Source organism: Nicotiana sylvestris, chromosome 3 (assembly GCF_000393655.2).
Source record: "Nicotiana sylvestris chromosome 3, ASM39365v2, whole genome shotgun sequence".
NCBI lineage: Eukaryota > Viridiplantae > Streptophyta > Magnoliopsida > Solanales > Solanaceae > Nicotiana > Nicotiana sylvestris.
This window is the reverse complement of record NC_091059.1, coordinates 211173423-211189074: the sequence shown is the minus strand read 5'-3', so window position 1 is coordinate 211189074 and position 15652 is coordinate 211173423. Positions and strand designations below refer to the sequence as shown.

General features: G+C 39.8%; 1 protein-coding gene across 1 annotated transcript; it reads left to right on the top strand.

Annotated features, from left to right (window-relative positions):
• Positions 1–6253: 6253 nt before the first annotated feature.
• On the top strand, positions 6254–7343 carry LOC138888633 (uncharacterized). Its single transcript, XM_070170531.1, has 2 exons — positions 6254–6326; positions 7006–7343. The coding sequence occupies exons 1-2, from the start codon at positions 6254–6256 to the stop codon at positions 7341–7343; spliced, it is 411 nt and encodes a 136-aa protein (XP_070026632.1).
• The last annotated feature ends 8309 nt before the right edge of the window (positions 7344–15652 follow it).

Genomic DNA, 15652 nt, shown 5'->3' with positions numbered 1-15652 from the left:
ATAGTTGGATTGCGTCTATCCTTAGAAGCAGGCCGACTCTGGTGCCATTTATCCAAGCTTCTATGAAATCCTTTGTGAAATAAAAATAATACTAAGTATATATAAACAAATTAATACCAAGGAAAACGAAATAGTTTTAAAGTTATGATTCTATATATGTCTCATGTGCAGGCGACTCAATTCATCTTTCTCTTGAATTGACCTTCTTCTTTTTCCTATATGTCTACACAAAGACCTCATCACGAGATATTGGTCCCTATTTGAACTTTTTTCCTGCAAAATAATAATAAGCGTGGATAAAAGTTCAATTACATTTCAATAAAATCAAATAAAATAAAAGTAAAAATTACCAATCTTGTCAATGAGCATCAAGACTCATAGATCCTATGATGTGTAATGCAACACCCTTTTGAGAGGCTCGAGATGCCTTTACTTGTTCACTCTTTCTCTAAATTTAGGAGTGTCCCACTTCTCTAAAAGATATTCCAAAGATCTTTTTGTATCTAATCTAGGTTATTCTTCTTTGTTCTGAGCTTCATATGGGGAATCTGAAATATATTGTTTTGCCTTTTTCTCGAAAATATCTTTTATCTTATTGTCATAATATTTCTATCATACACAATTTGTCTGCAAAATTATTAAATAAATTAGAGTGAAAACTAGGTATATAAAAATAAATCTTATTTGTACCCTAAACTGATTACACATTGTATCTCCGATATGGTGCGGGACATCTTTCAGCCTATGTAATGACCCAACCGGTCATGTTGAGCTTTAACGGGTCGTTCAATGGCTTGAGTCCTTGATTAACTTCACTTTATGTATTATGACTTGTACGTGTGGGGTTGATTTTGATTTTCGAGGAGCTCGGAGTTGATTTGAAAGAATAATTCTCAATTCAGAAGCTTTAAGTTGGAAGAGTTGACCAGATTTGAATTTTGAGTAAACGACCTCGGAATCGATATTTGAAGGTTACTATAGGTTCTTAAGGTAATTACGGACTTGGGCGTATGTTCGGGTTGGGTATCGGATGGTCCAGAAGCGTTTCAGCGCTTCATATTGGAAGTTGGTATTTTGAATATTTTGAAATTTGCTAATTTTACTTGCATGATTTTTAGTATTATCGGACTCCGAGAGGTGTTCCAAGACCTTGTATAGGTTCATTTTATTGATTGGAACTTGTGCGTGAAGTTTGATCGTGATCAGGAATATCTAAGTAAGATTCGGATGCTTTTGGCAAAGTTTAAACATTTGAAAGTTAAGAAGAGGTTTGGATCATTGATTCTTGGTTTTGATATTATTCGTGGCATTTTGAGCCTTTGGATAAGGTATTGAGACTTGTTGGTGTGATTGGATGGGGTTCCGGGTGCTGCGGGTATGCTTCGGGATAGTTTCATTTCATTTCTTTATGTTTTGCAGCTGCTAGTTTCTGGTGTGTTTGGTATGCATCATGATCGTGGATGAAGGGTCATGATCGCAAAGGGTTAAGTGTACTGATGAAGACTTTATTCTTCACGATCACGGAAAGAGTATCGTGATCGCGGAGGATGACCAGATTGTTCTTCGCGTTCGCATAGTGATGTTCGCGAACGCTATGTATTAGTGGGGTTGGTTAGAGCATGGAAGGTTGTTCATCACGATCTATTTTGGATCGCGACCGCATAGCATAATTTTTGAGTTTGAGGTTTTGCCTTCGCATTCGAGGAGCTGGACTGGCGTTCGCGTAGGCTTGGGATGACTAAGCTTTGCAATCGCGGGAGGGTCCTCGTATTCACATATGAGGATTTCATGGGCGAGGCTGGTTGGCCTTCTCGATAGCAAGGGTGTGTCCGTGATCGTGAAGATGGGTCACTTGGTAGAGCACTTCTTAAGAATCGGGTTTTGGATAATTTCATCTCATTTTCTCTTTGGAGCCATACTTGGGGAGATTTTGGAGTTCTATTTTCATCATCTATCATGTGGTAAGTGATTTTCATCCATTGTGAGTTAAATACATCGATTATATATGGATTTTAACATGAAAATTGGTAGAAATTGTAGAGTTTTGAAAGAAAATCTAGAATTGGTAATTTGGATTTTGACCACGAAATTAGATATGGAATTAGGAATAAATTATATATTTGAGCTCCTAGTGCTATGGGTAATAGCTATCTTCGAGAATGTTTTGGAATCTGGCCACGGGGGCCCGTGGGTTGACTTTGTTGACTTTTCGAGTAGACTTAAGAATTGTTATAAATTGTTAAATTACGATTATTGGAGTATATTTTGTTTGATTTGCGCGTTGTTTGATTAATTTCGAATCATTGGCATCGGTTTGAGGTGTTAGAGAGGCATTGGAGTCGATTATCGGATTTCGGTGCGAGGTAAATCTCATGTCTAACCGTGTAAGGGGAAAACTATTCCGTAGGTGTTAAATTGTTACTACATGTTATTTACTTTCTAGTAAATGATATTTTGGAGAGACCAAGATTCAAAATTAGCTTATTTTGAAAAGTGCTTTTTTCTCAAAAGTGCTTTTTTAAAAATACTTTTGTTGAGAACCAGTATATTACTAGTTGTGGGTGCTACGTATGCACGAGGTGACGAGAGTCCGTACGTAATTAAAATCATATTTATATATAGGTAGACTTATGACATTATCATGCGATACGTGTATTATTTGAACTCAACTTGTTAGTTTAGTTACTTACATTTATAAATGAAATTTGATTTGGGATTATGTTAGGCCAAGCTTCATTACCTTGAGTTTTGGCGGAGAACTTGATTGATGGTAAAAAGTATGCTTTCTTTATGTGCTCATCCTTGTATTGTAATTGTTTGACCCGGAGTTCGAAGAGTTTCTCTATTCCTATGGATCGAGTCGTATGCCTCGACAGTACTATGAAATAGCATTATGGATCGAGCCGTACGACCTCGGCAGTATATTTTATATGCATCCATGGATAGGGTAATACGACCTCGGCAGTGTATGTACACGATTATTATTGGATTGGACCGCACGACTCGGCATTATTCGTGCATAATGTCGCTAGGAGTCCGAACATTTATGAGATTTCCCTTTTGATTTGAGACTTGGCATTACATGATATTTCTTTCAGTTTGAGATAACACATGATATTAGAGGAATTCATACTATCATTATGTTGGAGGATTATGTTAGTCACAATTTCTTATCTCATTATTACCGTTGTATTTCATACCTATTTATAATTTATTGTATTAATTTATTGGGTCACTAGTAAGTGTCGATGTTGATCTCTCATCACTACTTCTCCGGGGTTAGGCTAGATACTTATTGGGTACGCGTTGATTCACGTACTCACACTACACTCTTTGCACTGATCATGCAGGTACTGAGACAGGTTCTTTTTGGTGCTTATTTGGGCGCATGACGCAGCTGTTGATGGGGCTTTATGGTGAGTTGCATTCCATGTTACTATTCATAGTACATGGAGTCTCCATCATATTCATTTATTTTGTCCTATCTATTTCACATTCCATACAGATGTTGTATTAGTATTGTACTTCCTAGTAGATGCTCAGGCACTTGTGTCACCAGATTTTGGAGATTTAGAATTTTTCTCTTTATTGTATTCCTCTATGATTTTATGGTTTATATCTTTGCCTTATTTAGACATTTAAAATAATAATATCTATTTTCTATAAAATTGAGCGATTTCCACTCCTTATTTTTTTTAATTATTTTGAAATTTATCTTTGATTAACTATTAATATGTTGATATAATTGTTGGCTTAATGATGGCGTTGGGCGCCATCATGGCCTACAGTGAAATTTGGGTCGTGACATTTTGGTATCATAGCACTAGGTTCACTTAGGTCTCCTGAGTCATGATCAAGTCTAGTAGAGTCTTGCGGATCGGTAAAGGGATGTCTGTACGTATCTTCAAGAGGCTACAGGGATGTTAGGAGAATTCCCTTTCTTAGTTCCTCGTCGTGCGATTTGACCTTGTTGGAGCTTATGTCTTCAGTTTCTTCCTACTCACTCGAACGTGACATCTAATATTCGATATTAGTTAGGTACCAACGAGTTGTGTAGATGCTGCATGTGTGGTGCATGATGTTTATCCCCTGCATATGCGCGCAGGCTATTATCATCACCTTATGGAGGGGTGTTTTTTCGTTCTAGGCCAATGTTAGTGTTGCCCATAGTTTCGAGGCCTTACATAGTGAATTGTGATGTTCATTGGTTGTTATCGCCTAGTGCTGATTTGAATGGTAGTGTGATTGCTTATGTGTTGCGGCAGTGAATGATGCAGGAGGAGGACTATTCAGCTCATGATTGGGAAGTTTGGTATTCATTCCAGTACTGGTGAGGCAAATTGGGGTATAGATGTTCGGGTGTTGATTAACGAAGTGGCCAGATTTGATATTTCCGAACTTGATGGAATTATTGTTTGTGTTGTGATGTTATCGTCCTTGTTTGAACGCATTAAGACTCGTCGGTATGATAGTTTTCATTTGTTTGCCTTAGGGGCATGGTGTTGTAAAATAGTACCTAAGAAGCAGTTATTAGAGATGGAGATATATAATGGCTTTAGGGTCGCATCGGTGTCTCTATTAGTGATGATTCGAGTGCGATGGTCCTCAAGAGGGCTAAGAAGTTATGGTATTTTATTCATTCTTGCATTACAGAGATGGATCACGATTTTAGGTAGCATTTTTAGCAGCAAAGGATGAGAAAGAACATGGTGGGTAGAAGACTAAGTCTATGTTGTTCATTTGAGATGGTGGCTTCGATACTTAAGAAGTTTGAATATGACGGAACAGATTTTGCTTGTAATGTAGGGGAACGGGAATGCCTGATTGTCGTGTTAGGATGCAGTATAGCTTCGAGTTTTAAAATTATTATTGGGCCTTTAGTTGATGTTAATGGAATGAACAGATTCTTACGGCTAGCAAATGAGTGTGGATCCATGAGGATTGACTGATTTCATAATGGATGTAACTATGGCAATGTCGTAGGGGATGTCGATGTGAGGTTACACAGGTGGGCTATATCCTGTAAGAAGGTTAAGGATTACATGATTTCTAATAAAGTTCCTATGAAGAGTTTTACTTTCGATCCGACATGGGGCATATACTGCAATGCGGGTCTAAATCGCCTGAGGAGGCCGTCACAATTATCATGAGGTTGAGTGTGTAGTTAGGACTGCTAATTCGGGATGTGTGATGATAAATTTAGCAAGAACTTGCGAGAAAATTATCTGGGTAATGGTGTAGGATTATGGTATCTAGGAGGATAAGTCATTGTGGGTCCTTGGAGCTTGCAAGTGTGGCTTGAAGCTAAGTGGGAGAGCTTACTGTCTATGATTGGGTCACGAGGTTATGGGCATTTGTAGTTTCTAGTTATAGGTAGATTGGTGGATTAGTTATGACTAAGGGAAGAAAACATCTGGGGTAATTTGAGCAAGGAATTTCATGGATGTGTGTTACGTTTCACTTTATTGATATGTGAAGGTTGTGGTATGACTCAGATTTTATGTTTCTTGTGGATATGATATAAAAGGGAAATGATTCATCCGAGCGCTACTTTGGAGTATCGTGTGCTGACGGAGCACTAGTTGTTTGGTGCTCAATTGAGAGAAATGTCATTTTATGGTTGAGGAAGGCATTGTTCTTGTCCATAAGATCTCAAAGAATGGTATTGAAGTTGACAAGGCTAAGATTGAGGTGATTTCTAAGCTTCCACCCCCAACTTCGCTAAAGGGTATGCGAAGTTTCTTTGGTCACGCTGGTTTCTATCCGCATTTTATCAAAGATTTCTCTAAAGTAGTAAACCCATTATGTAATATCCTTGAGAAGGATGCCAAATTTCATTTCAATGATGATTGTATGAGGGATTTTGAACAATTGAAGCTCAAGTTGACAACAACTCCGATCATTATTGCTCCAAATTGGAGCAAGCCTTTTGAACTCATGTGTGATGTAAGTGACGTAGCTGTGAGGCAACGTATCCACAAGGCTTTTCATCCAGTCTACTATGCTAGTAAGAACATGAATACTTCCCAAGTCAATTATACCGTTACAGAGAAATATCTCCTTGCTATTGTGTTTGTAATTGAGAAGTTTTGCTCGTACTTGATGGGTGCCAAAGTTGTTGTCTACATAGATCATGCGGCACTTCGCTATCTTATGAGAAAAAGGAATCTAAAGCTTGGTTGATGAGATGGGTTCTCTTGTTGCAAGAATTTGATATATACATTTACGACATGAAGATAGTGAAAACCAAGTGATGGATCACTTGTCTCATTTGGAAGAGGATGAGAGGCCTCATGATGGCCTTGAAATTAATGACTCTTTCCCCGGTGAGCAACTCTTGGCACTATCAAAGAAAGAGGTACTGTGGTTTGTGGACTTAAAAGATTTCCTTGTGAGTGGCACCATTTCGAATGAGTTCTCTTCAAATTAAAGGAAGAATCTCAAAAGATTACTATTGGGATGAGCCATACCTTTTCTGGATTTGTACGGATAGGGTGATTAGAAGGTAGTGTACTGGAAGAAGAGTAAAGTTATATTCTTGGTGCTTGTCATTCTTCGCCATATGGTGGTCATCATGGTAGAGCAAGAGCAACGGCCAAAGTTCTTAGTTGTGGTTTCTATCAGACTTCTCTTTACAAGGATGCAAGTGACTTAGTGAAGATGTGATAAATGTTTCGGGCCAGTAGAATTTCAAAGAAAAATGAGATTCCTATCACAACCATCTTGGAGATTGATAGTTTTGATGTTTGAGGAATATAATTTATAGGCCCTTTTATGAGTTCTTGTGGAAACACTTACATCTTGGTCACGATGGATTATGTGCTCAAATCGGTTGAGGTCGTCGCCTTACCCAACAATGAGGCGAGAACTGTAGTGGCTTTCTTGAAGAAGAATATTTTTACAAGATTTGGTACTCCACGTGCAATCATAAGCGATGGGGGATCAAGTGGAAGTCTCCAACCGGGAGATAAAGAGTATCTTGTCTAAAATGGTAAATGTAAATAGGACGGATTGGTCCATACCGATTAGTGTTCGGAAAAGCTTACCATCCTCCAGTTGAACTAAAGCACAAGGCAATGTGGGCCTTGAAGAAATTGAATCTTGATTGGGATGTAGTCGCTAACTTGCGAGTTGTACACTTGAATGAATTGGATGAGTTTAGGTACCATGCTTATGAGAGTTCATCCTTGTACAACGAAAATATGAAATATCTTCATGAAAAGTACATTATGAACAAAGAGTTCAAGCTTGGTGACCTTGTATTGTTGTTTAACTCAAGGTTAAGGATGTTTTCCGGAAAACTCAAGTCAAGTGGAGTGGTTCATTTGAAGTTGTTGGTGTGACACCCTTCGGTGCATTGAATTTGAAGAACAACAACAATAAAATATTCCGAGTCAATGGTCACCAGTTAAATCACTACTTGGGTAAAGTTGTAGAAATCCACGTGGTGGCGGTCATTTACTTCACGTGAGGTTACTATGACATTGTGTCGCTTCTTGGGAGGCAACCCAAGTTCTTTTCCTTTTTCTTTTTGTAGTTAGATGTTCTTTGTTGTTTTTAACTTCATTTGAAGTGTGCCGCAAGGTTGAGTGTTAGATGAAAGAATGGTGGAAAAAAATGTGCGGACCACACATTTCAATTGTGCAACCGCAGAAAAGATTGTGCCACCACGGAAGAGTTTGTGCGGCCGCAGCTTTCATCTGTGGACCGTACTTCCTAAAACAAAATTAGATGTCAAATGACTGGGTCTCTGATCTTTTCCCTATCCGTTCGGGGAAATTGTGCGACCACAAGGAGAATTGTGCAGCCGCACTTGAAATTGTGCAAACCACACATGAGAAGCAGCTAATTGAAGGCCAGGTGAAGGAGTGCGGACCACACGTGGATCTGTGCGGCCGCACTGGACCCTTTTCCCTCTCAACTATTCTAAGTATAAATAGAATTTTAGGCCTCATTTTACACTCTTCACACTCTTGAGAAATAACTATTACTCTGAGAGCTTACTTGAGGATCTCATACTGTCAAACCCACACACCCAATTGAACTCACATGATCTTGCACACTCACATCATCTGGTATGATTCATTTCATGTTGATTTTGTTTTATTTTGATTTTTGAATTTATTTTTTTCTTTTTAGCTTCTTTTTAATCCATTTGTGTATCCATGTGGGGTATATTTATAATGGGTAACTGTTAAATCATGCTACATTGGGTTGGGGTTAACTAATTTCTTTGTGTATACCATGTTGCCAAGTAGATTCGAACTAGTAGTTGTAAAACCTAGGTAAAACTCAAACCTACCCATTTGTTTTTAAAATGTGGGGTCGCACTTGAATTTGTTTCGTCCGCAGTTTCCTAAATATGTTAACTGTTGATTGGGTACTATATGCGGTTGCACTTTAATTGTGCGGACCACAGAATTCCTTAAGAGGTCGCATTTTCGATCCGCATTGTCTATCTGAGGCCTGCCCTCTGGATCCTTGATATGCGGACCCCAGATTGATTCTGCAGCAGCACATGGACCTCACACTATCAATCAGAGAAGAGGAATCTGAGGCCTCTAAAATTGTTTGCAAAAGTGCAGACGCACTTGAAATTGTGCGGATCGCACTCCCACTCTATGGGCCACACTTCAAAATGTATGGATCGCTCTTCCCCATTTATGCAGCATGATTGTTCAACTATAACCCCAATGTTTCTGAGTTGTTCCCACTCACTTACATACATCTTAATAGTGTTGAATTATGATTTGCAACTGACAATTATATTTGTGTTGATACAGATAATGGTACGATCACGAGGACACGGCGAATCTTCTAAGGGAAGAGGAGAGTCTTCAAGGGGTCGAGGTAGAGGTGTCTAGGTGTCTTGTCTCACTGAGTCTAGATCTTATGCTCCGTCCAGGGAAGCCTCCGAAGGAAACTCAATATCTACTTTGGGGGAACACACATCTAACTAGTCCAGGCCACATGGGCGATCTGAGCATCTGGATGTGCCTTCTACATCCCACAACACTTCCCAGGGTTCAGAAAGTGCTATCCAGGAGTCCGAGGTAGCTACTATAGGGTCTTATTCTGATGACGCTCCTGATGATGGGATAGGGGGAGAAGCTACACAGGGAGGTGTAGCAAGAACAAAGAATAAAGAGGTTTGGAAGGATAGATTTGTGAGCTGCCAGGATTTCTTTGATTTCCGAATATGGTGGCATGAGTGACTTTGACTCATGTGCGGTAGTTTTTATTGAACTTGACAAGTATAATCTCGCAGTTCTAGAGCAGTTCAAATGCTATTTATGGAGAAGTTAGTGGATGTCAAGGAATACCTTGTCCGAGAGTTTTATACGAACACTACACATATTCGCAAGGGGACAAAGGTTACCAAAGTGCGCAACTTGATATTTGATCAGCACATTCTAAATATGTACTTGGGATTTGAGGATATGGAGCCGAAATAATATTTAGAGAAGTGTGCCTTTAAGGAAGAATAGAGACCATGGCTTGCGGAGATGATGGTACTAAGCACCACTACCCCTTGGATTACTGTTGGGGTGCCTATCCTCCATACCTCTTTGAGTTTCGAGGCCAAAGGGTGGAAAACCTTTGTCTACAGCAATCTAAACCCGTTTTTGAATGAGAATAACTTGCCTATCCCTAGAGCTATTCTGGTGGCTTCTATCATTGTAGAGTACCCGATCAATATGGGTGCCTTAATGTCGACCAATATTTCTTTGGTGGCACAGCAGAGCAACACTTCATACCCATACCCTAGCACCATTACTAAGTATCTTACTGATGCAAAGGTAGAGCCCAGGGCTTTTGACATAAAGATAAAGACAACATGACCATTTAAGTGGTATAAGTTGTAAGATCCAAGGAACCCGAAGAAGAGTTCTCAGCCTTCTACTATTGCTGGCCAGTTTGATGAGCCAATAATGGTAGTTTCTAATAAACCTGATATTCCATCCACATCAGTTGAGCCTTCTACCAGTACAACAGTTGCTTCCTGAGCCACCATCTTCAAATACCTCTATAGTTCCTTCCACAACTCCTAGGGCAGTCCATACTCCAGTTCTGAGGCTGGTGCCCATGCCTATATGCACACTTTCTACTCTACAAGTCTCCCAGACAATAACGAGTCTCAACAACTGGATACAGGCAGCTACTTCAAAGTTGTGTAAGATCTCCAGTGCAGTTACACGGCAGGTATCTACACAAGCACCCTCAGACCCTACTGCATTTATGAGAAGCTAAGAAAGATCTTGAACAACCAGAAGGTGATTATGGATACCTTGGTACAGCATGGTGCTGTGATTAAGGGGTTGACCAAGCAGGTCAAGAAGATGGGGAAGTCCCAAGCCAGCAAGAAGTAAATGGACAAGCTTAGGACTGAGGTGACCCAACTAACTACAGCTGGGGATTTGTCGTTTGACATGTTGATTGACCCAATCCAGCCCCACCCTGATCCATCTACACAGGATGCTCCCATTGGCCAGGCTTGCCTTGCCGCCGACAGTGCTGATGCAGTGTGTGTGATGTTCACTTTCCAAGCCAGTTCTATATTTGATGATGATATTCAAGTGGCTGAGCCAACTAGGACTGATGATGCTGGGGACACAGAGATGACCGGGGACAATTAGGGAGTTTTTTCGCCCTCTCTCCTTTTGCTCTTCTTTTGTTAAGCATTGGGGAAAATGCTTACTCTTATTCGAGGGAGGGGTAGAGCTTATTTGATGATATATTGGATACATTTGGAATGTAATAATTGGCTGATTCTATTTTTTTATCGATCTTTGGTAGTTGTTTCTTTCATTAGCTTTTTTATTGTTTACTTTGATTTTGTTTATGTTAGTAGTTTTTTTTATGTTAGTAGCTTTTGTGTTTTTCTTAGTAGTGTGAATAATAAGCCTTTAGTTTTCTTAATACCATGGTTCTTTTCAAATGTGGTCTTTTGCGTTAACCGAGTGACTCTTCCCGAGGATGGATGGTATGATAACTTTCTTAAGGGAATGAGTCTATTTTATATTTAGGTAATGATAATAGTAGTAGTAACGAATAAAAGCCCTAATCAAGGAATTATCTAAAAAGAGTTATTTATGCTTCATTTGGCACCAACACACTTAACTACCTGCTTATGGTTTGAAACAAGGTTTTTGGAAGAAAATAGCTCTAGTTAGTGACTTTGAGGTTCTTGAGTTGACTTTAATAATCATTAAGTGGTTGATTGGACCATAGTGATCTTTAACTTGATTGCGATCGTTGTAGGCTTTAGACTTTATCCTCTTTTACGGTCTAGTTGCATAAGAGGTGAGGTGATTTTTGTTGCTAGTTCAAGTATTTGAGTGGATAGTCTAGAACTTGCCCCTAATGTGTTTCAAGGCGAAATTCTAGGTTTGCTTGGTTTGGAAGTTTATTGTAGGCTTTCCTTGGTCCGTTTGAGCTTTCTATTGCCACCTAATGTTTGTTATCCCTAGTCAACCCCTTTGAGCCTTTAGCCTTTCTCTATTGGTAATCATGCTACAAGCATTTACCCATTTTGTCTATAATCCTCTCACACCCGAACCTTTCTTAATACCCTTATGAAATAAATAGCTTAAGGCATACATTTGGAAAAAGAAGTTGAGGAATCTAAAAGAGGTATCAAGGCACTAAAAAGAGAGAAGAAATGATCTCTATGAAAAGAAAAGTCAAGAAAAGAAAAAAAAATGCCAAAAAGAGAATAAAAAGGAAGGTTGATAAAATCAAAAGAGGCAACTATATCTAGTATGAGCATCAAGGGAGAAAAACAATGAAATGAACAATAAAGAGTGATTCCAAGTCTCTCTAGACCCCAAGGAAAGGAAATGCCTCTAAGGGTTGGTAAATATGAGCCAAGAAATTGAAAAGTGGAGTGCTTAAGGAAGGGTGTAACCACTTATCCCATATGGTATCCTACCCCAATCCAAAAGCCTTCATTACAATATGAAAGAAGTCCTACTTGATTTTGAATCGAGTAAGCTTACATTAGTGGCGATCTACATGACGGGCATGCCTATGGTACTTGAAGCCTTACTTGTGACATTCCTTTGTGAGAGAAGAGTGAATCCTTCATTGCCCTAGAAAGTGAGTGTTAATTCTTGAAGTGAGCATGCCAATGGAAGGTAAAAAAGGAATAGTTTGGAGTGCACCATGATCTAGATGATAGAACAAGTGTCCTTGATGAGTGAAGACAATTCTTGAAGCTCAAATGTCATACTAGAGTTATATGCACGTAACTTATGTTTTGTAACGATCCGACCGGTCGTTATGCTTTCTAGAACCCCGTTCCTCTAAATAAAACTTTCGTACATGCTTTTACTATTTTATGACTTGCGGAGTTGGTCAGTTTGGGATTTGGAAGGGTTCGGGTTGAAATCGGAACACTTGGTTCCTTAAGGTTGGCTTAAAAGGCCAAGTTTGACTTCGTTCAATATTTTAAGTAAATGACCTAGGAATCGGGATTTGAGGCTTACAATAGGTTTGAATGATAATTTCGTACTTGGGCGCATGTTCAGATCGGGTTTTGGATGACCCAAGAACGTTTCGATGCCTAATAATGAAAGTTGGTTCTTGAAGGTTTTAGAAGTTCTTTAAATTAGTTTGGAGCAATTTTTGGTGATATTGAGGTCCAAACAGAATTCCGAGACTGGGAACAGTTCTGTAATGTCATTTAGGACTTGCACACAAAATTTGGTGTCATTCCGAGTAGTTTAAGTACGTTTCGACGCATTGGAAGTAAATTGAAGAACTTGAAGTTCATAAGTTTGATTCAATTGGTTTTGGGGTGTGATTCTTAGTTTTAATGTTGTTTCGGGCGTTTCAAGAGCTCGAGCAAGTCCATTTTATGATTCCAAACTTGTGGGTACGTTCGGGCGGGGCCTCGGGGGCCTCGAGTGTCAATCGGACAAGGCTCGGACCAAGTTGGAAACTTGGAGCAAGAGCTGAAGCTCCCCAGTTCTGTCATAATCGCACTTGCGCTTGGCCAGCCACAGTGCAAGCTCGCAGGTGCGAGCCATTAACGCAGAAGCGAAGGAGGGAGGACAACCCAGGCACCGTGGGTGAGGACGTTTTGGTGCACATGCGCGACCGCAGGTGTGAGGTCAGTGGTTGCGGTGCGGGTTTGTGTGCAGATGCGGTCCCTGGAGCCCGCAGATAGAGAGCTTGGTTAGTAGAGGAAAATGCGCATCTACGATAGATTTACCACATGTGCGGGACTGCAGGTGCGGCCAAGGCACCGCAAGTGCAAAATCACTGGAGGTAGTAAGGTTCATTTAATACGGAACTTAAGCCATTTCTACTCATTTTCTTCCACTCTTGGGCTATTTGAGAGCTTTTAAGGAGGGGATTTCGACCTAGCCTTGTGAGGTAAGTAATTTCTACTTAATGTGAGTTTAATACATAGATTATGGGTAGACTTCAACATGAAAATTGGTAGAAATCATGGGTTTAGATGAAAAACCTAGGGCTTAATAAAAATTAGATTTTACCACAAAAACGATTATGAAACTTTGTGAAAATCATATATTTATGTTCCTAAGGTTATGAGTAACAACTTTCTTCGAAAATTTCCGGAATCCTGGCATGTGGGCCAGAGGTGAATTTTAGGAATCTTTCAATTTGGGTTGGGTAATCACTTTAATAGTGGAGATATGAACTTTTGAGCATAGAATGATTGATTTATGTAATGTTTGACTAATTTCGAGTCGTTTGGCATCAAATTTGGAGGTTTGAGCGCACTCTTGAATTGGGAAGTAGGCTTTGAGACGAGGTAAGTCTCTTTTCTAAACTTGTAATAGGGAATTTACCCCATAGGTAAACTTAATTAATGTGTGTTGTTATTTGTGGGGGATACGTACTCACGAAGTGACGAGAGTCCGTATGTAGCTACTATTTTTGTTTATGTCCGGGTAGTTTTAGGGTTACACCATGCATTGTGGACATCGTTATTTGATTATATTTGTTAATTGTATCAAATGGAACTAAGTTGAGGATTTCTTAGAATTTAAAAGCTTCAAGTTGAACTGTCTTTATTTTTGAAAAGAATCAAGAAAGGGTTATGATTTATTGATAAATTTATATTTGACCGCATCGCAAGTATATTCTGCGAGCGGGGTAATTCTTTACACTACTCTTATGGAAGCGGGTTGTTCGCCTCGGTAGGTTAATAGATGCATCTATGGTTTGTGCTGTTCGACCATCGGCAATGCACAGTTTACATTTATGTTAGATCGGGCCGAACGTCCTTGGCAGAAATTTGTGCGTGATAATAAAACTGGAAGTTCCTTCTATAATTAGTATAACTTCATTGTTTGAGAGATCATTTGTTTTAAATGAGGGGACTGATTTGGGTTCTTAAATATGGTGAAACATTGTTCAGTTATTTCTTGTTATCTCTACTTATCATGCTTAATTAAAACTTTATATTATTATATTGTTGGCCCTTAGTAAGTGTCGGAGTCGACCCCTCATCGCTACTTTTTCGAGGTTAGACTAGATACTTACTAGGTACATATTATTTATGTACTCACACTACACTTCTGTATTTAATTGTACAGGATCTGAGACAGGCGCATCTGGTTACCAGTCTGGTGCGCAGATTTGATCCCCATCTCGAAACTTCACGGTGAGCTGCTTCCTGAGCCGTTCTGCAGCAGCTGGAGTATTTCTTATATTATATTTTTCTATCTATTTCCTTTCAAACAGTAGGCTAGTATTCTTTTGTATATTCTACTAGATTGCCCATATACTTGTGACACCAGGTCTTGGCACACACACTAGTAGACTTATGATTTTGGATTTATTTACATGATTACGATTTGTACTCATTTGCTTCCGTTTAATTATGTTACATTTGAAAATTTCTAAATATTTTAACAAATGAGGGAATGTTATCCACTCAGTAATTTATTTAAACAGAAACCACTAGTTTGAGTATTGGCTTGCCTAACAACAGTGTTGCGTGCCATCATGACCAATAATGGAACTGGGTCGTGACAACATGGTATCAGAGCACTAGGTTCACGTAGGTCTCACAAGTTATGGGCAGAATAGTAGAGTCTTGCGGATCGATGTAGAGACGTCTGTACTTATCTTCGAGAGGCTATAGGGTGTTAGAAAACTACTCTTTATTCATCTTCTATCGTGCATTTGATGGTATACTAAATTCCTTTCTCTCATTATCTCACAGATGGTGAGGACGCGTACGGCAGACGTTCCAGATCCGGAGGAGCTGTGCCCTCCATTGCTAAAGGTCGAGGCAGAAGCCAGGGGAGGGAACCAGCCCGAGGTAGGGGACGAGGGCATCCCAGATCTTCCCCAATAGCACCACCAGTGGATCCAGTGGAGGGTCCCATTATTGAGGAGCTGGGTGAGGTGCCCGCCGCAGAGCCAGCCTCAGTAGATTTTATGTCAGCACTGGGTTTTCAGGAGGTCATGGGTCGTATATTGTGGTTCATGAATACTATGAATCAGGTTGGTTTATTTCCAGCGGACCCAGCCACATCCTAGGTGGGAGGGGGAGCACAGACCCCTACTGCCCAAGATTCGGGCATGTAGCTGCCGCATATCAGACCCCAGATGCACTACCCATGGGCAGAGCCCAGCCAGTTGCCGCAGCTGCACCTGAGCCTAGACAAGT

Excerpts from the sequence above, each read along its gene's own strand:
- LOC138888633 (XM_070170531.1), top strand. The coding sequence starts at position 6,254 with ATGGATCACTTGTCTCATTTGGAAGAGGATGAGAGGCCTCATGATGGC. Across the intron at positions 6,327-7,005 it reads AATTAATGACTCTTTCCCCG|GACGGATTGGTCCATACCGA; the intron begins GTGAGCAACTCT and ends AAATGTAAATAG.